At 37.0% G+C, this 22738-nt stretch overlaps 1 protein-coding gene across 1 annotated transcript; it reads left to right on the plus strand.

The window, feature by feature from the left end:
* The first annotated feature begins 5045 nt into the window (after positions 1-5045).
* On the plus strand, positions 5046-21384 carry LOC120424804 (clavesin-1-like). The gene is made up of 3 exons (XM_039589018.2): positions 5046-5310; positions 20034-20784; positions 20870-21384. Exons 2-3 carry the CDS (start codon positions 20056-20058, stop codon positions 21125-21127), a joined length of 987 nt encoding a protein of 328 aa, XP_039444952.1. The 5' UTR covers positions 5046-5310; positions 20034-20055; the 3' UTR covers positions 21128-21384.
* The last annotated feature ends 1354 nt before the right edge of the window (positions 21385-22738 follow it).

The following is a 22738-nucleotide window of genomic DNA, read 5'->3' on the forward strand; positions in this document are numbered from 1 at the left end:
TCTAAAACCGACCCTCTAAGTTTTGTGGTTCCTGAGTTATCGTCGTTTGAAACTAGGAGGTTTGGTCAAAAATCGCCAAAAAGTCGATTTTTTGGGGAGGTACAAAATTGGAGGGGGTGGTCCGATTTGGATGAAATTCGGGATTCTTGCATGTTTTGATAGTATCAACAGCTCTGCAAAATTTGAGCAGGATCGGAGAGGGTAATTTTCAAATTTGCACTTTTTCGTGCACAGTTGAGATGGAATGACCCATGTGTCTTTTACTCATCAAAATTTTCAGAATAAGACAAGAAACAACTTTGTAGAAGGTTACAAACCGCTAAACATTTTGAAAATTAAGTTTTAACAGAATTTTTGAATATGTGGGATTTATTCAAATATTAAAATAATAAAACCGTATTGAAATGTTTTTTTTTTACATGAACAAATAGATTATTACATAATTGTTGTGTACAAATAACACCGGTCTGCTCTGGTTCAGCAGCTTGGAATTAGCAGATACAACCGAAATTTCTACAGGTTTGAAAATGATAATACCCTAGAAGATTTTTATGAATAAATATCATATTTCCTTAATCAAACACTAACCAGTTGCATGGATACAAAACATGTTTAATACTCGAAATTACTGTTGCTAGCTTTAGGAGAAATACTTTTCATTAGTATGAAATGATTGTTTTAGTATATTTGTATTAAATGATCAAGGAATTTGAAATATTTTAGAAGTTTATAAGACTCTCATCATTCTTGATTCTTAATTTTTGTTCAAATAGTTTGGAAAGAAAGTTTCTGTTTGTTTTTTTTATTTTTGTTAAAATATTACTTAATTTTTGTCCAACAAAAAAAAAATTTTGTGACGGTGTTTTCAGCATTCTGAATTGGAAGACTCGAGTTTCATTGCTACTTTTAAGTGCATTTTCAACAGAAAACATTTTATAAAATTTTATCTTTGTATTATACTCATGAAAATATGACTTTTGAAGCTTGCTACAGTAATATGTAGTACATTTTCGATTTCAAATCATATTTGTATTTATGTTCCTGGTTAATGTTTGCTTAAGATAATATCAAATTTATTCATTAAAATTCAATAATACCATTAACAATCACAAACCTGCCAAAATTTCGGTTGAACAAGCTAAATCAGAGTAGACACGTGATATTTGTACACAAAAAATGTGTAATTATCAAATAATTCTTGTGAAAAATACATTTTCATACGATTTTAATTTCTGAATAAATCCCATATATTCAAAAACTTAGACAAAACATAATTTTCAAAATGTTTGGCGGTTTGCAACATTCTACAAAGTTGTTTCTTGTCTTACTCATCAAAATGTGCAAACATTTTGATGAGTAAATGACTCATGAAACACATCATTTGATAAGTTTTCTGAACTGTTAGTATAAAGTTTCCAATAAATGATTAAGGATTTTAAAAGAAAAAACTTAAAATAGAGATATCTCAGAAATTTCCCGATGAAACATTTCGCTCTTAGAAGCATTGGAAAGCTGAGAAAATTTCCTTTAAGACACATTTGAAAGTAGCGATGACTATTTTTTCCTGATAAGGTTGTTCTAGAAAACACGCCGTGGACTTAAAGTTTTTTCCACAATTTCAAGTCATTTCTTAAGGGGGTATATCAAAAATGTTTAAAATCAAGTTTGAATTTTCCTGTTTTCAATGAAAGCAATCGCTTTGAGACATCATTTTAGCGCAAAATTAATTATTTTGTCAAAGTTGGTCATAATTTTCCCATAGTTTCAGAGGAATTTGATAAAATATTGTAATACCAAAAGAATACCATAATGTGGTGTCCGATCACTGACAATTTTGCATTATCAAAACAATACCTTAAATTGGTATGATACCAAATTTAGCTCTTGCATACTCCTTAAGACAGTTTTTAAAGGGTCCAGGAATACCTAAATTTGGTATTATTACACATTTCCCTTGTTATTTACCCATGCTCGGGTAACGCTTGCATACTGTTCAACTAAATCGCTCTAAAGTATGCAATGCGAAGCGAGAGTAACGCCACACTTTTTTGAAAGCAAATGAATAACGCTCCAGTGGTTGATCGATGTTATCCATTCCAACTTTGATATTTTGAGAAAAAAAATCAGAGCACAGCAATTTTATTGTTTGCAAGAACTCAATTGATTGATTCCACAATGCTGAAGTTTTTTTTAATTCTTGGTCCAATAAGCAGAATTTTCGTGTTTTGCTTGTTTGGAGTTTTTAAGCACGCCTCGATTCAGGGGTGTTCTGAAACACCCAAAAAGCAATATATATTTGTTTTATTGAGCATTTAAAAAAAACTCTAGCAATATCAATTTTTCGTATTTAACATGCTCTACAATTTTAATTGCATGATCGTAGACTTCTTTTGATCAAATCTGTGCATCAAAAAACGTTATGGAATAGCTTATTTTTGACAATTTAGGGGAAATGGCTTTGGAATAATTCTCGGAGGATTCAGACAACATTTGTTTGTATTACAATTTCCAAATTGTGCGCCGTTTTCAAGTTATAGCTAAAAACTCATATTGCTTTGATAGTATTTTTATACCGTTGTACTCATCTTAAACGACAAATTTAAATGAATTCAGCAATAAAACTGTATTTTCCAGGGTTTCATGGAAATGTTTTTAAACAGATCTTCGATGAAGAGATAAGGTTTGGCGTAGTTATATACAGCCCTGCTCGATTATGCGAAGTCCTCGGAAAACTTTTATTTTGGAAAATCGAATCACGACTATTTTTTTGTTGTCTCGTTTTGGGTCGTTGAGCTCAAATCTATATATATTAGTAGTTTATGCAACAAGTTGCAAAAAGAGGATTTTTTCAGCACGAGTCGTACATTTATCCAACGAGGTTCACCGAGTTGGATAAATACGACAAGTTTTGCAACGAGTTCCATACATTTTTTGCAATTCCGAAAAACACCCATTGAGTGAAATTTTAAGTCAAATTTTCATGTATTTGTCAATAAATCGTTTAAATCAAAACAATGTTGAAAAGTGTTACTTTTCGAAACAAGTGCTGAAAAGTTCAACTTTTCAGCACCCAGTGTTGCTATTCGATTCTGTTATTTTTGGTACAGAAAAGTAGGCTATTTCGTCGTTCAAGAATTTCGACAGTTTTGTTCGAACGCGAATCAGTTCAATACGGAGCGTTGGATCGAGGTGCTCTTTGTTGCGTTGGGTTCGTATTAGCTCAAGGAAGGTTTATATGCTAAAGAATTCTCACTTTGGCCAATCTGGGACCGATTCCGGAGCATCGGCAAATTGTATGGAGAAAGTTACGTAAAATCAAATTTTGATCACAGGAGGTTGAATTAGCAAAAAAAAAACGTTTGTCGGGTAAGGCTTGTATAATCATAAAAATTCTCTCAAGGGATTTTAAATTTCAGATGGCGACCATAATGGTGGTGATCAGGGATGGAATAATCGCAGAAAAATCTTTTTCGCTTGCGAACTTTCTTTCCACTTAAAAGATAGAGAAAATCGCTCCCAGAACAGAATTCGGACCACAGTCTGAATAGTCTGGACTGTAAATATTAATTTTTAAAGATTTTTTTAAATTTCAAAGTAGAAAAAACACACTTGAACACACTTCCCTCATGCGATTTTTGACTGTCGAATCCGGTTGCTGCTATAAAGTATAGGTGATTTCAGCTCGTTTTTCGCTGGAGGTCAATGTCGCAATTTGGGTTTTTTTTCTCCTTCCCCCAAAACACCATGCTAATCAATATGATTAAATGTTCTGCAGTTCTACGACTACGACTGTTGGCAAGCCATGCGTGAAGACGATGACCGAATGATGCTTCCACACCAAATTTCTTCCGTGTTCGAAAATTGGATGGGGGTGTGTTATTCTATGATGTGGTCAAAATGTAGTTTTCTTAGAGTGAAAAAATCTTGCCCGTAGGTGCTCAAATGGATGCCGGTCGTAAATCTGTCCCTAAAGGTCGTTCGGCTAACGGGCATGCTCTTAGCACCTTCTTTAGTGGCGGCTAGTAGTTGCGATTTGACGCCCTGTCGAGTGTATAGACAAACGATAAAATGTGTACAAAGTGGCAGTTAATTAGCTTCCCTTCAAAGCGCCATCTGTCCGCGGGCACGACTTGGAACTCTTTAGCTCGTCATGCGCGAAATGCAGCAAAGAAACAAGAAAGATGTTGCGTAATTGCAAAGAAAACCAAAACATCAATCAAGAGAGATGATTTTATTTCCTTCTTGAAGTGTTAAGTGGTCGCTTGGAAGTGACTTGAAACGTCTATATAGAAATATTGATAAAACGCTGTAACGCGTATGACACCAAACTACCTCAAACTTGTAACTAGCAACGTTCTCTTTATCAACACATTTCTCCATGATGGTTGACTTAAGTTCCCCCCTCGATAGGCACACACAGAAACTGAGGAAACAAAAAAAAAATAGAATCAACACTCGCCATCTCTGTATAAGCTAACAACACGTGTACGAGTGTACGAGATTCAAAGACCAACTCTAAACCGCAGATCACGAAACTGTTTGTCCTGGCCCAAGCACGCGCTCAACGGGACTCAACGGCTGAAACTACGAAAAACGACGCGTTCCGCGCTAAAATCAGCTAGAACGTTACGACTAAATCTGCAATCAATGCGCTGCGTCCATGTGACGCAGGGGTTACCAACCTTAGGAAAACATTTGTTGTTGCCAATCTACATAATATAACATATTATATTCCCTTGAAAAAAAAAGTTAGTAAGATTGCACCACAATTACATCGAAAATCAAAAAATAAAAGGTCAACAGCCTTTCGATTGACGAAACCAAACAAAGAAATCATTGACATAAATTACTTTGAAATAAACATAACAAACGGCGTGTCTTCCGAACAGCAGTGATATAGGAAGTGCCTAAAACCCTTCAAAGTACATTAAGCTACCGTACGACCCCACTGTTTTCAAACTTCCGCCAAATTCGTCAATTACTAATCGCCACCCCTGGCCCTAGTCACGCCTAGAAGATCCAAACTAAGTTTAGTGGTCGCCGTCGCACGGCCCGCTCAGTCTGACGCGGCAGCTCAAGACGATCGGAAGCGTCCAGCAGCAGCAGCAGATCGAGTTCGGTCAGTTCGAAGTATCGTGGAGTTGCAAGTTTGAAACCGGAGTTTGCGCCAAGTTGACTCGTGTCTCGTGCCAGTGTCGAAACCGCAAACCGCGCTAATTTGTGCTCTCTGCATTTCTGTTTTGCTACGCTGATTCATCACAACCCACCTGGTCTCGGGACCGGACTGCATTTCCTACTTGGCCACTTTCGGTAAGTACTCCCCCTTGATGCCCTTTTATTGGCCCTTTTGCCCCGTTGATGGCGGTGGCGTCCACGACCGGTACCATACCGAGCCGAAGTTACCTGAGCCAACACCTGAACAACCTGAAAGTGGATTAGATAACTCTCGCAGTGCCAAACTGCAACGTGTGCAACGAAATGATTAATATCTGTTTTATTGCAACTGCTGTGCAACTTCACTTGCCGTTGCTGCTGCTGATGGTGGCAAAAGTGATCCGATCCGATCAACGATCACACACACGCCTGATCCACTTCTTTCTGTTTATTATTTTATCGTCTTTTTTGTTGGTCGATCTCTGCAATGGTCAGCAAATCAATTCCGCCAAGGTTCGGTGACTGCACGACGACGCACGGCGGTAAATTAAGAAACTTCAATTCAGTTCATGATTACCTCAATCAACCTCATTTGAACCTAGCCTAGCCTAGCACGTGTGTGTTTGTGTGTCGTGTGTGTATTTAGTTAGTGGCTTTAGTTGTAAGATCTACCAACAGTCACTGCAGCAGTGCAATGTGGCCGTTCTGAGCTCTATGCTGCGTGCGCTTAAGTTTATGCTAAGACATGCTGAGTAGGCTGGACCAGTGTGGGTCACTCGGTGAAACTTGACCCAACTTACGCTAATCACTGGATCGCTGTTCTTCCATATGGATTAATGAGTAAAACACAGTTATTGAACTCCTAACTTCTGGGAGCTTCATTGTACAAGGTCAGCAATTAATTACTGTAGATGTAATAATCGTTGTCACAAAAGTCAGTTAATTAAAATCATCTAATAATTTGGACGAATCGATTGTTTTAAAAGTTAGTTTTGATTTGGGGGCCAATGTGTAATTGCAACTGAGCGATTTCGGTAAATTTTAACCCAGAGAAACCTCAGGCCGAAGCTAGTATATAAGGATTTTCATACAAAAATTACTTTTTTTTTAATCATTGATAACTTTTCAGGATCAAGCTGTACTGCTTTGGTCTGTTCAACAAAATTGTAGAGCATTGAATTTCCTATGCGTCTCACTTTGACGATTGTATGAATGGAAAAGCCCAATCTGCGTATAAAATTGTATAAAATAAGTATCTTCGTACTCTTTTTCGGGTTTTCCGCAAAAACATTACTTCTTGAGTATAAATGCAAAAATGCTGACCAATTTTGCTCTTATTAGGCATAGAATCTTCAAAAAACCCAGGGAATATGGTTCAGCTTTCTGAGTGAAGTTTTGAACTAAATTTCCATATTCTGAGCACCCTAATGTTGACGCATAATCAAAAATTTAGAAAAAAAAAATCTCTCAACAATTATTACTCATTTCCTCACATACAGTGCAGACCCCTTTTGGATTACAGATTTCCATATCATATATTAGCCGTAGTCCTTGCCACAATTTTACATTTCAGGTCGTTGGGCTAAAATATGACCCCAAAATTGGTTTAGAAATATGTTATCCAAAGTATCGGCTGTATGGAGGTGGCTGTAATTTGAGATTATTAAATAAATTCCAAAAGAGGTCGCTGATAACAATTTTGATATGTAGCTTTTCATCTGGAGTTTATGAAAAGATCTTTGCATAATCAAGGGAGGAAATGTTATAAAAAAATATTTGGGTGAATTTAGCATTTTTTTATTACATGCAACACTGATCTTTTCAACGTACCGTAAGGCTATTCAAGGGCCTTTTGTGGCACAATACATTGATTTATTTCACAAAAAAAAGTTACTTGATCCACCTTAAGGTGGTTGGTGCCTTCCCCACATTCATGTTTAGAGTTTTCTTTAATTTTTTTTAATTTAATTTGTTTTTTTTATAATTTTTTCATTTTTTTTATAATTATTGTTTTTACCAGAACAGCAATTTTTAATTTTTTACCAACTCTCCAAGATAAAGGAGCAAAGGGGGGGCTGTAATTGAATTTCAAAGTGCTGATATGCCAACATTAGATGCACGATGGAATTGCATGCTGTCTCTCTAGTCTAAGTAAACAATGTCTTATGAGTTGTATATTTCAGTAAAAAGTTCGTGTAAATCTTTGTCGAGACAAAATGATGTATTCAGCAACATAATTAATAAAGACTTTTTCCAGAAGAGACGCAAACACTGCTTAACCAATGTGGCAACCGGGCGAAATGCATGCTGCGCGACTCTCGCGCGTGAGCAAAAAGACCCGAACTTTGAGGTTATGCAAAAAACACCCTTTTTTGTAGCTACAAAAAATCTTTTTCATGGCATAACTTTAAAAGTACTTCACTAAACAGAATAAAATTTAATAGGGTCTTTCAAATCAAATTATTCGCTCTACAGCATTGCCTTGGCGTTCTCGATTGCGAGATTCCTACTCGATTCCTACTAGGGTCTTTGGGGACCCCAAAACGAACAGAATAAAGCGGGATCCGGCCAAAATCGGTTCAGCCAGTTCGGAGATAATCGTGTGGAAAAAGAATCATGTCTACACACACACATTCTGAGTCGATAGGTATACGTAAATGTATATCTAGAAGGTGTATTTAAAAAGTTCATTTTTCGAGTGATTTCATAGCCTTGCCTCAGTGATGTGAGGAAGGCAAAAATAACTCAAAAAAATCACATCCAAGGGACGGCATGATTCGACTGCTCCTAGAATAATTTTAACCACAAACAAATCACTTTTCGTTTTATATGGTTTTCACAGAGATAACAACAATAATGGTAACGGATTTTTTATTTGATGATCTGTAAATTCAAACAAAATGTCTCCTGCAACTGCGCTGCTGCTGCTACATGTTTAAAATGTTGCTTTTGACAACTAAAGTCCAGCGGTTTTGAAACATGCCACTACTAGCACAATTGGTTTTAACATGGCTTTATTTAAGTCACTAGAAGAATGCTTAAAAATCTTAATAAAACCAATAAATAAAACTTGTTCCGACAATCTTGAAAACCTACTAGAAAAGTTTTCAAGATATCTTGAACGAAAAGCGAGGGTAGAATTTTCTGAAAAAATATTGTGAAGCCCAATGATTTTTGAGCAATGGCAGAGTGCAATTGCTACCAGTATTGTAAATGAGGGATAGAAAAAAACTATCATCTCATGATACCTGCACCAAAATATCAGCAAATTTAGCGCCCGTCACTGTAGCTTATGAATTCTCTTTATTTGTCTCGAAATTCTAGTAAGGGCATTACCTTTCTATCATTCCTTCTTTTATCTTCGCCCACGATCTTTCACCAAAGATTCTACTGTTCTCTCAGGAATCTGCAACGAACAAACGCAGGATAGGAATTTGGAACCGATCACGCATTACGTCCGCTCTTTTTATGGAAGGGGGGGGAGTGAAAGCGGGAATGAAAATAAAAGGTGAATGTCATATGGAAAGGAAGTAAGCACTAAAACATGGTCGGATTTGTTTGGCGCTGAGTGTAAAAAATAATTATAACGCTTAAAAAAGTATAAAATAAGCTTGCTAAGAAAACATTAATTAAAATTCAATACAATTCATAACTATAAGATTCAGGAAATGAGATTTTTCATAAATTCAATTAAGGGGTTACATACATGTAGAAAATCACAAAATTTCGTATTACAGAAAATTTATTGAATCCTTTAAAATGATGATTTTCAATCACTCCTGAAACTTTCATGAAGATATTACATGATTAAACTGAGTTGAAAAAATCGGGGTGAAGACTCTCAAGAACTATTCCGTGTGCCCGATTTTGAAATTTTGCTTTTCAAAAAAATACAAAAATCAAAAACTGGCGATTTTTTATATGAAAAACACAAAAATATTTATGTCTTTTTTTAAATAAACAATTTGAAAATCGGCCTTCGTCATGCACACAAGACCGGTTTAAATAATCTCCACCAAAATTTTGAGCCGATTTGGTCAAGGCAGGGTTGAGATATCGTGGCACCCGATTTTCGAAACTGCTAACTTCAAATAGCTACATTTTGGCAATGAAACAATCAAATGTCTTCAAAATTGTTTTGATAATAGATGAAAATGTATATTTTAATTCCCTGAAAACAGATTTTAAATATAATTAAGTGTCTAGTTTTCTCTGTGCTCACACCAGCCTCTGACTTAAATAAAAAAGCCATTTTGAATTTGTAGACGGAAAACATAACATAAAAAAGAGTTTTAAAAAATTGGTCGTCGTAGACCATGGCCGTTCAAGGTCACCCGCCATAGACATAAAAAACAAAACAAAGAAAAAAAAGTAAGTTATTCATATAAAAATCGTAAAATCGCGATAATTCGTGATGGTTACAAACATGACGGGTTTGTTTGCAACCATCACGCATGCAAATCATATTTTTGTAATTGTCTACAACTTTAACAATGTTACAGTCTAAAAACTTACCTTGCAAAGTTAGAAAAAAAACAAGAAATTTTAAAATGATTTTTTTGTTTTTGATGAAAAAATACCCTTCAGGGTTATTGCAGATTTGAAAAGTACATTAAATTCCCCATAAAATGACAAGGCTGCAAATTATTGAATACACATCTTTTTTCGAATGTTTAAAAATTTAAGGGATCGTACCGCCCCTCTGTCTCGAAATATAAAAAAATAAGTACGGACAAAGTTTTACGAAAATCGAAGATGGGTTGGGGTTAATTTTTTCCGATTTTATGTGAGTTGGTAGAGAGTTACCCTTAAAATAAATAAATTTTTATAAAAGGTAGATGGTTGACATCACATTGTTCATATTGCAGTTGTTACAAAATAACCAAAACTGATCAGCAAATCGCCGGTCGTGCATGAACAGTTTACACACGCGATAGTCTCCACTTCTAAGCTTAAGTGAGTTGGATCTTGGACAAGCCAATGAATGGATGTGTTGCATAATAAGCTCTCGTCGCGCAGAAGCTAAAACTAAAACAACAACATCAAGAGCTGACCATGTACCACACGTCATGCTAAGAGTTTATGGTAGAGTTTCTAGTTTTTTGTAAATAAAAAAATTTAAAATATATTGAAGTTTGTTTTTAATCTCAAATTAGCTTTGTTAGCAGAGTAGTAGACTTATTTAAATGTTCTAAATTGAAGCAATAAGTATCCAGTTTTCTCTGTAGGCAACTGTTGAACGCTCCACCCTACCACTTCTGGTGCCAGCAGCCTTCGGATTCGGAAAAGGCGATATTTGGGGGAAAGGAAGTGCCAACTGATGGTCCAATCGCGATCTGGAGAGTGGTGTTGAGTTAGAGTTTGATACTAGTTAGTTAACGAGCCTGCCAGCCACAGGTGGAGTCCGAGGCCAACCAGAGGAACCGACGATTTGCGTTTTTCGGCAGTGCCGAGCAGTGATGCGTGAATCTATAGAGTCCCCTTCCCTCCGGCGGCAACCGACATGCCTCAGACACAAATTGACGGTTTGAGAGCGACGTGTGACGCGTGTTGCATCCGCTGCAGTTGGATTAAGAGACTTCGTGGCGTTGTTGGTAGAAGTTGTTAGCGAAGTGGATTACCGAATGTGTTGACTTGAACTAGAAATTAAAGCAATGATTTCTCTGGGGCTTAACATGACTTCAAGGTTGATTATTCGAGCTTATGAATGCGACACAATATTTTGATACAAATGAAGTAATCTGTTTTAAATAATTCCAAAACTGCACTAGGGGAAATATACCTATTCCCATCACTTCTACTAAGCGGTCGTGTCTGAATGATGCTGGATAATCTTGAGTGTTCCCTGAAATTTACTAAATCCAAGTATACCAACTAGTAGAGCAGCTTTTGGTGAACATTTTTGTTTAATTTGACTTTTGCCGAAAATTATCCCTATTCCTTTTACAAGCATTTTACATAAATATTTCCAAAATTCTTGTCTGACGAGGATGCCCTGTTTTTCACGCAAATTCTATTACACCATATTCTTTTTTTAAGTCACCTTTTTATGAACGATTCTCGATTTACGCAACTTTTTTTAAGTCATGACTTAAGAAAAAGAATGTCCATGACTTAAATCGAGAATATGACTTCGGGATTTCCTAATATTTCGGAGAGTTTTCAAAATGTATCAATGGTATTTTGTTTGGTTATGTCCCGCCCGTGTGGATCAATCGGACCGCGCACTGGACTCACAATCCAGAGGTCGCAGGTTCGAATCCCGCGGCTGGCGCTCTAAAATTCTTTGTGTAAATATGGGTATTCGGCGCCGTCGCTCCGTGCCATACTTTCATACACTTAGGAGCCCAGAGCGGCGAAGTCCTTGTAGATAAAAGGAAGACACTAGTGGTTGGTACTAGCAATGGTGGCCGACAGCTATAAAGTCAACTTCGTTTTTTTTATGTTATTAAAACATGTATGCATAGTTTTGCAACATCTGGGATGTTCTAGTCCATCCGAAACTTCCGGGAATTTTGAGCAAGAGGCTTACCAAAAATACAAGTCGAAACTTCAAGATTTTGACTACGGATACTACCCAGACTGCTTCAGTGAGTGTGGTAGGCTACAGTGCATTGTTGTAACAACCTATTGGGATTATATGGGACATCCAAGAACTGTTTGGAGTTAAGACCGGTGGATCTACCGCCGTAACAAGCAAGAGGTCGACGGGTTTTGACCCCAGAATATACCCGCATAGCTTCAGTGAGTATGGTAGACTACTTTGCTGAGGTGTTGGGATATGTTTGGATGTCCTGGGTCATCCAAAGACTCCCTAGAGTTAAGATCTGTGAATCTACCGCCGTAACAAGCAAGAGGTCGACGGGTTTTGACCCCGGAATATACCCGCATAGCTTCAGTGAGTATGGTAGACTACTTTGCCGATGTGTTGGGATGTGTTTGGATGTCCTGAGTCATCCAAGGACTCCCTAGATTTTAGATCTGTTGGTCTACCGCCGTAACAAGCAAGAGGTCGACGGGTTTTGACCCCGGAACATACCCGCATAGCTTCAGTGAGTATGGTAGACTACTTTGTTAATGTTTTGGACTATCTTGATTCATCCAAGGACTCCATGGAGTTATGATAGGGGGTCTACGGCTGTAACAAGGATTTTCTAGAACATCCGAACATTCCATCAAAGTAGTCTTCCGATTTCACTGATGCAATGCGGTTATGCTTGTTAGTCAAAAACTGTCAACCTCTTGCTTGTTACGGCGGTAGACCAACAGATCTTAACTCCAGGGAGCCCTTGGATGACCCAGGCATCCAAACACTTCCCAACACCTCAGCAATGTAGTCTACCATACTCACTGAAGCTATGCGGATATATTCCGGGGTCAAAACCCGGCGATCTCTCGCTTCTTACGGCGGTAGATTCACAGATCTTAACTCTAGGGAGTCTTTGTATGTGACCAACAAACTAGCTCATGTTTCTCAGCACTGACTGAACCGATTTGACCCTAACCGATTGCATTCGACTTGGTTTAGAGTCATATAGATTGAGTTTTATACAAATTGAAGTTTCGATAAGTAGTTCAAAAGTTATGCATAAAAATGTGTTTTCGCATATATCCAGATGTTAGATAAATGACCACAAATTGATTCAAATACCGTCATGTTACACATCATTGGATAGGTAAATGAAAACCCTTTCCAACAAGTCCAAACATTGAACACCTGGCAACTCTGTCTCAAGTTATGACCACTTAAGTGATATTTATGTACTTTTTAACAGCCGAATCTCACTTAAATGTATGTACACTGTGTCCGGTTCTATCATCCGACCCATCGTTGGTTATGTAATCGAAAGACCTTTTAACGAGTCCAAAACATTGAAGATTTGGCAACCCTGCCTTAAGTTATGACCACTTACGTGATATTTATGTACTTTTTAAAGGTCGAATCTCACTTAAATGTATGTAAACTGTGTCCGGATCTATCATCCGACCCATCGTTGGTTAGGTTATCGAAGACGAGTCCAAAACAATGAAGATCTGGCAACCCTGTCTCAAGTTATGACCACTTAAGTTATATTTAAGTTATTATGTTTAAAGCCGGATCTCCCTTATTTTTTGTAAACCATTCCCGGATCCATCAACCAACCTTTTGTTGGAAAGGTAATCAAGAGACCTTTCAAAAGAGTCTGAATCTGGCAACCCTGTTTAATTTATGACGGGCTTTCTAAAGAATTAAATTATAATTCAGATTAAAAATATTACCAGATCAATTTTAAGGAAGAAGTGAGGAAGGCATCAACCACATAGGTGGTTTAGATTAGTTTTTCATAATTTATTTGATGGAATCGTTTCTCAGATGACCAGGGATCATAGCTTTGACAAATGCCTGGAAACATATGTTTGCAGGTCTACTGCACAGTACAGAATGAACGCAAATTTCAGGCCGTTGCAAATATGCAAATATTTTCAAATTTGTTGGCATCAATCCACCAAACCAAAAATTATATCTCCAGAAATAGATAAATCGTTAGAACTTAATTAACACTTATCATAGTGTTGTTTGCACGTATCACGTTCATCATTTACGGAATTTTCCCAAGACCATATTAGATCGAGAGTCTAATAATAGCTTCTATCTTTCAAAAATTCAATCACATCCACCCATCACCATTCCAAATCAGTTAACACCACCAATCACCGACGGCGTACTGCCCGATTCTGACCGGCACCAGATGGTCGCTAATTTGGAAGGTACATCAACTACATCACGGCACTACAAACTGCCCACTGTTTCCCGATGGAACTCCGATCAATCTCGGCAAATCTATTTATTTGTTCAACCTAATTCAGAAATGTACTATTTCTCGGTGCAAGTTCAGCGATTTACTAGCGACGCCATAGCGCTTTCTACGCGCCAATCAGCATGCCAGGTCGAACTACGTGTCAGCACTAAGCTCAGAATAAGAGTCAAATTTGGAATGAAGATAGCTCAATCAGCAAATTTTTCAAACACGCTGACAGTGTACGTGGAACGTGGCTCATAAATAATGTAAAACCTTTTTGCTATTTCTTTACAATTCCGGCGGCAGGGTTGCCAAAAATAGTGAATTTCAATCGCAATTACCATCAACTGTCAGGGTGTGGCGTTCCTTATTTTTATGGAGAAAATATAAAATCTTTATGGTGCGTTACTCAACGTGGAACGAATTGACAATGTGGCGTAGAATTTACGATTTTGCACGTGTATGACTCTCCCTCAGATGAGAGCGCCAAGCGTGGCACGTGTTTGCCAAATTCAATACTTTGCTATAGCAAAAGATTGATTTTGAACTTGAGCCGTTTGGTAGAAATGCGTGGGCAGATAAATCCGGCAAAGTTGTTGGCAGTGAAAATTTCCAATCCACCGTGTTTGATGTTAGTGGCTTTTAACTGGTACACATTTGTGCCAAGGTCAAAACTGGATTCGTGTTTTGAACTCTCTCGCTCATCAAATGAACGTTTAAGCTTTCGATTTAAAAATACTAACCAAAAAAGTTCTTCGTTTGGTTGTTGCTAGTTGCAAGTGACGGCACGAAATTGGTTCAAAAATATTATCCAATCTTGTTATCTTGTATACAAAATGCTCCCCCCGAAGTACGTTGGAGAATGACAAACTGTGGAAAAAAAATCTGGTCCGTACCAGTTTGTTCGGTTAAGAACGCAAACATGAGCTTGACGATAGCATAGAACTAGTTCAAGTTAGCTTTGCCGGTCTATGGAAAGTTTTGCTTGGGTCTTAATGAACTTGTACATTTGACTCAATGTTAATTATTATTTAAAAATATTATTAATCCGTAAGCTTGGTTTTGCAGGAAATCGCTTTTGAAAAAATACTAAAATAAAAAGTTTGATTCAAAAAACGCTGAAAACACAAATATTGAGAAACAAGAATTTAATCAAAAATTAAAATTGCTCATTACTTTAGACAAAGTTGGTAAATATTAAAAATTTTAGACAGATTGGAAAGATTTTTCAATTACCAAACCAGCGATGGGTCGGACGATTCGGACATAGTTCACATACCGTAAACCGGGGTAACTTTGATAGGATTTCAATTTATTTTTGGAAGTTTTGGAGTTTTTCTCAAGATTATTATTTTTAAAACATGTACTGGGGTAGGCCACACAAAGTCCATGCACTATTTCTGAAAAAAAAAATCTTTTTCTATAGTGTTTAGAAAAATAGTTACGTTAAAAATTCTCATTTGAAATTCCAGGGTGACTTTGATAGTCATAGTTTTTCTTGTTAAAATCAGAAAAAAGGTGTTCAAAATTTACTTTTACGTTAAATGTACCATCACTAAGGTTGCTAAAATAGTTTTTCAGAAATAAAATCGATGTTTATGTTTAGTTAACTAAGTTTATAAGCTTTTTAGCAAAATTCATAAAAATTTTAGGTAAAATTGTTAAAAAGTCGAAATTTTGCCTGAAATTTGTTAAATCTAGTATTTTTCAAAATTATCGATTTATATTGCCGTTTAATCTGAAATCAAAGCATGAATCACAAGTTTTCACATTTCATATGAAATATGTTCAACTGAAATTGCCTATAAATTTGGAGATTTTTTTGAATTATGTTTTAAAAACATATATTATTTAATGTTTACAAAATTATTTCATCTTCTCCTAGTGGAAAACTTTCCAACAAATCCGAAAATGCATTCCATTTTCCGATTCAAAATCATGTTCATTGAGAAATCATGACACTTTAAAAAGTTTGGAATAATGCCTTTCATAAACATTTTCTTATTAATAGTTAACTAACTTTTTAAACTTTTCAATTTGTTATGAAAAGTTCTTCTTGAGGTACTTTGAGTACTTCTCTTCCACGGTCGTTTTTAAGTAGTACATCATTTTGCGGAAAAATCTCAAACCTATCAAAGTCACCCCGTTTTACGGCACATTTAAGTAAAACCCTGCCTTAAAAAAATACATAAAAATCACTTGAGTTGTTATAACTTGAGACAGGATTGCCAGATCTTCAAGGTTTCTGAATCGTTGAAAAGGTCTTTTGACTACCTAATCAACGATGGGGCGAATGACGGATTCGCACGTAGTTCATACACATTAAAGTGAGATTCGGCCAACTCTTTAATGTTTTGGACTCGTTGGAATGGTCTTTCAATTACCTAACCAACAATGAGTCGCACTTTTATACGTAACTGTTAAACTGCTAAAAAAACGGGAACCGTGGTGTAGGGATAAGCGTGGTTGCCTCTCACCCAGTCGGCTTGGGTTCGATCCCAGAAGGTCCCGGTGGCATTTTTTGAGACGAGATTTGTCTGACCACGCCTTCCGTCGGACGGGGAAGTAAATGTTGGCCCCGGTCTAACCTAAAGGGTCGTTAGCTCAATCCAGGTGTAGGAGTTGTCTCCCTGGGTCCTGCCTCGGTGGAGTCGCTGGTAGGCAGTTGGACTAACAATCCAAAGGTCGTCAGTTCGAATCCCGGGGTGGATGGACGCTTAGGTGTAAAAAAAGATTAGCAATTGCGCCTCAACAATCAAGCCTTTGGACGCCTAGATTCGAGAAGGAATCTCGCAATCGAGAACTCCAAGGCAATGCTGTAGAGCGAATAATTTGATTTTGATTTTGATAAACATTTCAAAAGCGATGTATGAGACCCAAACGTCTTACAACATTCTTGTAAGCGACTTAAGTGTTGTTGTTTAAGTAGAATAAAATGTTGTATTTACGGTGTTCCAATACAATAATATCCTACACAAACGGCATGGCTAAACTCTAAAGTGCTCGGATCGGCTTAAAATTTTCGGGATTCTCTACCCAAAGTAGTTTAATACATAATTTTTATTAGGTCATTAGGGAGGTTCCAGCTGCGTCAGGGTGGTTAAAAGTTGACAATTTTGAGTATTTTTTAAAAAAAATATTGTCAAACGCTGTTTCAACTGAACTCATGCGTATTTTTCTTAAGCCTAATTAGCCTCCTTTCGTTTACAAATCGCTTACAAGAATTTTGAAAGATGTTCAATAAGTTGTCAATGCGTCTCTTTTCTACAAATGAAATAAGATTAAAATGCAACTCAGGACTATTGATTTGTCATCCTGAAATTAATTTTAGCAGTAGTAGGACAAAAAGGGAATAAATATCACAGAATTGTAAAATTTGCAGCTTTCTCTACATTAAAATTGTTGTAACTTTTCAGAGATTTGATATTATGGCATGTTTGTTCTGCAAATTTATTCTGGATGTAATTTGCAACAAATCCACGTGAACAGTTTGGATAGACACGAAAGAAATTGATGTTTTCAGATGAACTTGAAGAAAAAAAAATAGGAAAAAAATTAATTTGCAGCTATTATCGAAACTGACGACCAAGATGAAAATTTTTCCATGATGTATACATTATGTATAAAAATTGAAGACATGTTAGGGAACTCGAAATTGATGTTTTGATAAAATAACAACATAAAACTTAATAATTTCAGCGATTTATTTGATACTTTTGATGATTTTAGATTAAATATATTGTATAAAAATAAGATAAAATAAATTTTTAACGATACAATATTTTGAAAAATAGTTTACCTGACTCAGGAAAGTCCCTCCAACAAGCTCCAGAAAGAAATGCCGAGGTTCATTCAAGTTTTATAAAAATAACCTTCAAACAAACCGTGTCAGACACAGATTTGTGGCTTTAAAAAAATGATAATAATTAACAGTTGTACTAAATGCGATCCAAATTTTCAAAAATCGGCATCTTGACATTCTGTTCGAAATTGTAATTAGGCCGATGTAAATATTTTTCAAAGTTTGTGTCCCTTCGCTCTGGCCGAGGTCGAGGGGGAGTCAAAAAAATAATAATTGGAATAACAATCAACCATTTCAACAGTTCAATGAAAAAAAACATTGGAAAATGCATTATGCAATGCATTGCAGTTAATATACAACCATCAGTTTTCAAAAAATAAAAGATCTGACGAAAACAAAAATGTTAGCAAAAACAAAGTTTTCGCATCGAAAATTCATTAAAATTCAAAATATTTTTAACATAACCCCAACATGCTAAAAATGATGTAAAACGTAGGGGAATGCATTTGAAATTGATTTAACTTAAATTTCCAATGAAAATTAGAACTATTTTGAAAACATGTTTTTTTGCCCCCTAATTTTTCAAGCCAAATTTGTAATGGAGGGGGGGGAGTAGCGAAAACTTTAATTAAAATTTGTATTAGCCTTGCATAAAGTGAATACACTACACAGCCTCAAAAAAGTGTACAAATAACACTTATTTTTATCAAAATATCTGTGATCCGGCCTCGTGGCGCGGTGGTTAGCGGCTTTGGCTGCCGATCCCTAAGTCGCTTTGGGGCGCGGGTTCGATTCCCGCCGTATCCTCCTGGCTTTCTATCGGATGGGGAAGTAAAACGTCGGTCCATTTGCGTAAAAAAGTTCTTGGGTGACTCACCACACAAAACCTTCGGACGCCTAGAAATGAGCAGAAACTTGCAACAGAAACCACAAAAGACCTGGGGGTCGTTAAAGTGAATTGCTTTGCTTTTTGTGATCCGGCCTCAAAAAAGTGTAACACTAAAGAACTTATAACTCATGATAGGGTTGTCAGATCTTCAATCTTTTGGGCTCATTGGAAAGGTCTTTTGATTACCTATCCAACGCATGATAAATCCAGACATCTTTTTCATCCAAATATTTGAGATCCGGCACCAAAAAAGTGTATAAATAACGCTAAAGTGCTCATAACTTTTGATAGGGTTGTCAGATCTTCAATGTGTTGAATGCGTTGGAAAGGTCTTTCTAAAAATGTATAGCATGACGCATATTCTTACAAAAACCACCCTTTGTACAATCTTCCGATGTTTAGCTAAAATCGTTTTTTTAGCATAACTTATAAAATACTTTTCTGAACTTCATAATGTTAACTAGGGTCTTGTGGGACCCTAAACAGTCCAAATCGATTCAGCCAATCCAGAGATAATCGAGCGCATATTTTTTTGGTGCACGGACTCACATCCAGATACACGCACAGACATTTGTTCAGAATTTGATTCTGAGTCGATAAGTATACGTGAAAGTGATTCTATGAGGTCGAATAAAGAAGTTCATTTTTCGAGTGATTTTATAGCCTTTCCTCATTGAAGTGAGGAAGGCAAAAATGTCTCCAGTTAAATTTGTTGCCATATATTTTTTTGTTGATTTTTTAATTTTAGGGTCGCTCATGCTGTGACATATTCCATTATGGACAACCTAGATTGGTCAAATTGCTTCAAAGTATTCGACAAAAAATTCACTGGAAGTCTAACAATTAAAGGGCTTAGTCTATTTAAATTTCAACACCGGATGCCTTTTTGCAACCAATCAATATAATTATATATTACGTGAGATTAAAGCTCAGTACAGATCGTGTGTTTTTATCCTAAACATTGATCTGCAATAAAATCGATGCTGATTTATCGGGTAAATGTAATTTTCTCCAACAATTCATATTCCATGGATTATTACAATTCAATATCAGGTATCGAATGATACAGATACTAATATAAATCGAACCATGTTCGCACATTTTACTAGATCCCTTCCCGCAAGATAACGTCACTCTTCTTTCCAATTGAATGATATGCTTGTAAACATTACTGCATTACGGTACAAAACTCTCCAGGTTCACGGTCAAATGTATACATTTCTTTCCCACGCTCATCTGTTTAGAAACGTATACCAGATCATACCAGATATTTTGTTTGTTAAACTGATGATATTTGTTTTAGGCAGTAAATCACCACGCTTTGATTTTTAAATGATATCGTTCAATCTAACGTTAATTTTCTAAAATTGATTTGAATCTAACACGTTCATTTTTTATCTCATTTCAGACAGCGACTCCGCACAGCAAAAATGGACGTCGATACCGTCGTGCACAGCAACTGCAAACATCCATCCAGCTACGTCCCGTACCGCTGGACGCTGACCGACAAGCTCAAGAAGACGGCCAAGTCGGAACTGCGCGAGGATGAGAACGTACGCGAGCAGTCGCTGGCCCAAATGCGCGATTGGATCGCCAAATCGGCCCACATCAAGCGGTGCCGCACCGATCCGCTGTTCCTGCTGCGGTTCCTCCGGACGAAGAAGTTTTCGGTTCCACAGGCATGCGAAATGCTGGAAAAGTACCTGACCATCCGGCAGACGGCGGCGCACATGTTCAGCAAGTGCGACATCGAAGATCCCGAGATTGAGGCCATCATTGACGGGGGTTACATTGTGCCACTCCCGAAGCGGGACTCCAACGGCTATCAGATCGTGCTGTCCGTAGCGGGAAACCTGGATCTGGACAAGGTCAACTCATCGCTGCTGGCGCGGACGCATTTTATGGTCCAGGAGGTGCTGGCCGATGACGAGCAGTCACAAATTTGCGGCTACCGGAAGGTGACCGATGAACGGGAAATCACGATGAAGCTGCTGGGCATGTGGTCCATCATTGACATCAAGCGGGTCGCCGAGTGCATACAGAATGCGCTGCCGATGCGGCTCAAGTCGATCGACTTCATTGGGCTGCCCTCGACGATGGCGTCGTTTGCCGAGTTCTGCATCTCGTTGCTCAGACCGAAGATGCAGAAGCGTGTTAGTGTAAGTAAAATGATCGAGTATATTTTTAAATATTAACTATTATTTGCATTAATCACCCTTTTAATCTCCGTATCTCATTTCGCAGTTCTATCGCACCTCCAAGGACTACGCGTCCAAAATGGACAAGAGCATCCTGCCGAACGAGCTCGGCGGCACCGCCGGACCGCTGGCCGATATGGTGGCCGAGTTCAAGGAGCGTTGCCGAAGGAAGCGCGCCCAGCTGCTGGCCATGGACGAGATGCACATCGAAGTCCTCAAGTCGTCCCCGTACGCGACGGATTCGTGCCGGGCCGATCTCGACGCCGGCATGATTGGCAGCTTCCGGAAGCTGGAGGTCGACTAGATCGTCGGAGGCAACGAGGGGATACGCACGGGGAGGGACATTCCAAGCGAACATTTATTGTGGCTTTTTTTTGGTGATATTTTGTACCACGCGATTGATGTTACACTTTTTTGTGAAAATATATACAAACGCAGAGAACGATGTGAAACAGATTATCTTTTTTGTAAAATGTTTTGGAGTAAGGTTTATTGATTTTATCAACATTGTTATTTCTAAACTTACAAACTTTATGTTAATAAAGGTATTACTTACATAAACTCTTTGGTAAATTGTTATCACAGTACATCCTTGACCCCTGCTTCGATTACTCTGGATTTTTGGAAAAAATAGCTCAGAAATTATGAAGTTTCATTAAATTTTAGAATACTCGATTTATAAAAATTTTAAATTTTTAAACCAACTGATTTCGGTAAACTTTGCCGATTTTTCTACTGTTGAAGAGTTTGGTAAACATAAAATTATCGAATTTGGTAAAATTTTACCGAAATTCGGGAAGGAAGTTCATTATTGTTTATCTTACTACCCATTTTCGGTAAAGTTTTCTGAAGTTTTTTATTTTGAAAAGGTCCAGTAAACCAAATTTTCAGTTTTTGCTTTTTGGGTGTTTTTGAAATCGCCTTGAGCCAGCGGTATTAAAAAATACCCAAAAAAAAAAACTGAAAATTTGGTTTATTGGACCTTTTTAAAAAAAAAAACTCCAGTTATGTTCATTTTGACAGATGGTTTACCGATCTTTGCCGATTTTTTCAACTACCGAATTCGGTAAAAAAAATATAAAGGAGCCATTACACTATCGCAAACAAACAAACTCGCACTTTTTCATGCTTGACAGTTTGCCAGATTCGCAAACTTGTTTGTAGCAAAATACAAACAAATTCGGGCAAACAAACAAAGCAGGCAAACTGTCAAAAAGTGCGAGTTTGATTGTTTGTTTGCCGTAGTGTAATAGTTCCTTAAGTGTGTAACGGAAACCTTTTTGTTATCAAAATATTATTATAAAATAAACTAATTTAAAGATAATCTTCTTTGACGTTGAAAGCTCATACTACAGCATGTTTTAAAATATTTTTAGTATGAGCACTCACATTTTGTTTTTACAAGAAATCGAATCCTAATAATTTTATGATTTGCAGCATGGGACGCGAAGTTTGGTATTGTGTAAAATACTACTAAAATTAATTAGAGAATTCCAATCTCATTGGTATCTTCACTCTTTTTTTAAGAATGGCTGAATTCAGATCCTTAAATATTCCGCCGCAACCGAATTTTCATTCTAGCATAACAAACATCTAACAATCGATTGTTGTGCCTTTCAATTTAATTGCGCAAGACTCTTGTAAAGTGCAAAATGCGCAATACAATACTTCCCACTTTTGGCGAATAGTAAATTGGTTCCACTCATGTATAAAATACTAAAAATTTTAACGGTGTTTTTAAAACATCAAACGATCTGCTCTCAGCAACTACGATTTTCACGCTTGTATGCTCTTTCCCCAAAAACAACTGTTCTTCTTTCCGTACTGATATTCTCAGTGCCGTACATAACCGAACACGTTTTTGTGTTTACACACTCGCGTTTGACCTTTTAATTGGATAAATGGACTACTTCGT

Source organism: Culex pipiens, chromosome 3 (assembly GCF_016801865.2).
Source record: "Culex pipiens pallens isolate TS chromosome 3, TS_CPP_V2, whole genome shotgun sequence".
Classification (NCBI taxonomy): domain Eukaryota; kingdom Metazoa; phylum Arthropoda; class Insecta; order Diptera; family Culicidae; genus Culex; species Culex pipiens.

Coding starts and splice junctions, on each gene's coding strand:
- LOC120424804 (XM_039589018.2), top strand. CDS start 20,056: ATGGACGTCGATACCGTCGTGCACAGCAACTGCAAACATCCATCCAGC. Junction 20,785..20,869: donor AGATGCAGAAGCGTGTTAGT/GTAAGTAAAATG, acceptor CTCATTTCGCAG/TTCTATCGCACCTCCAAGGA.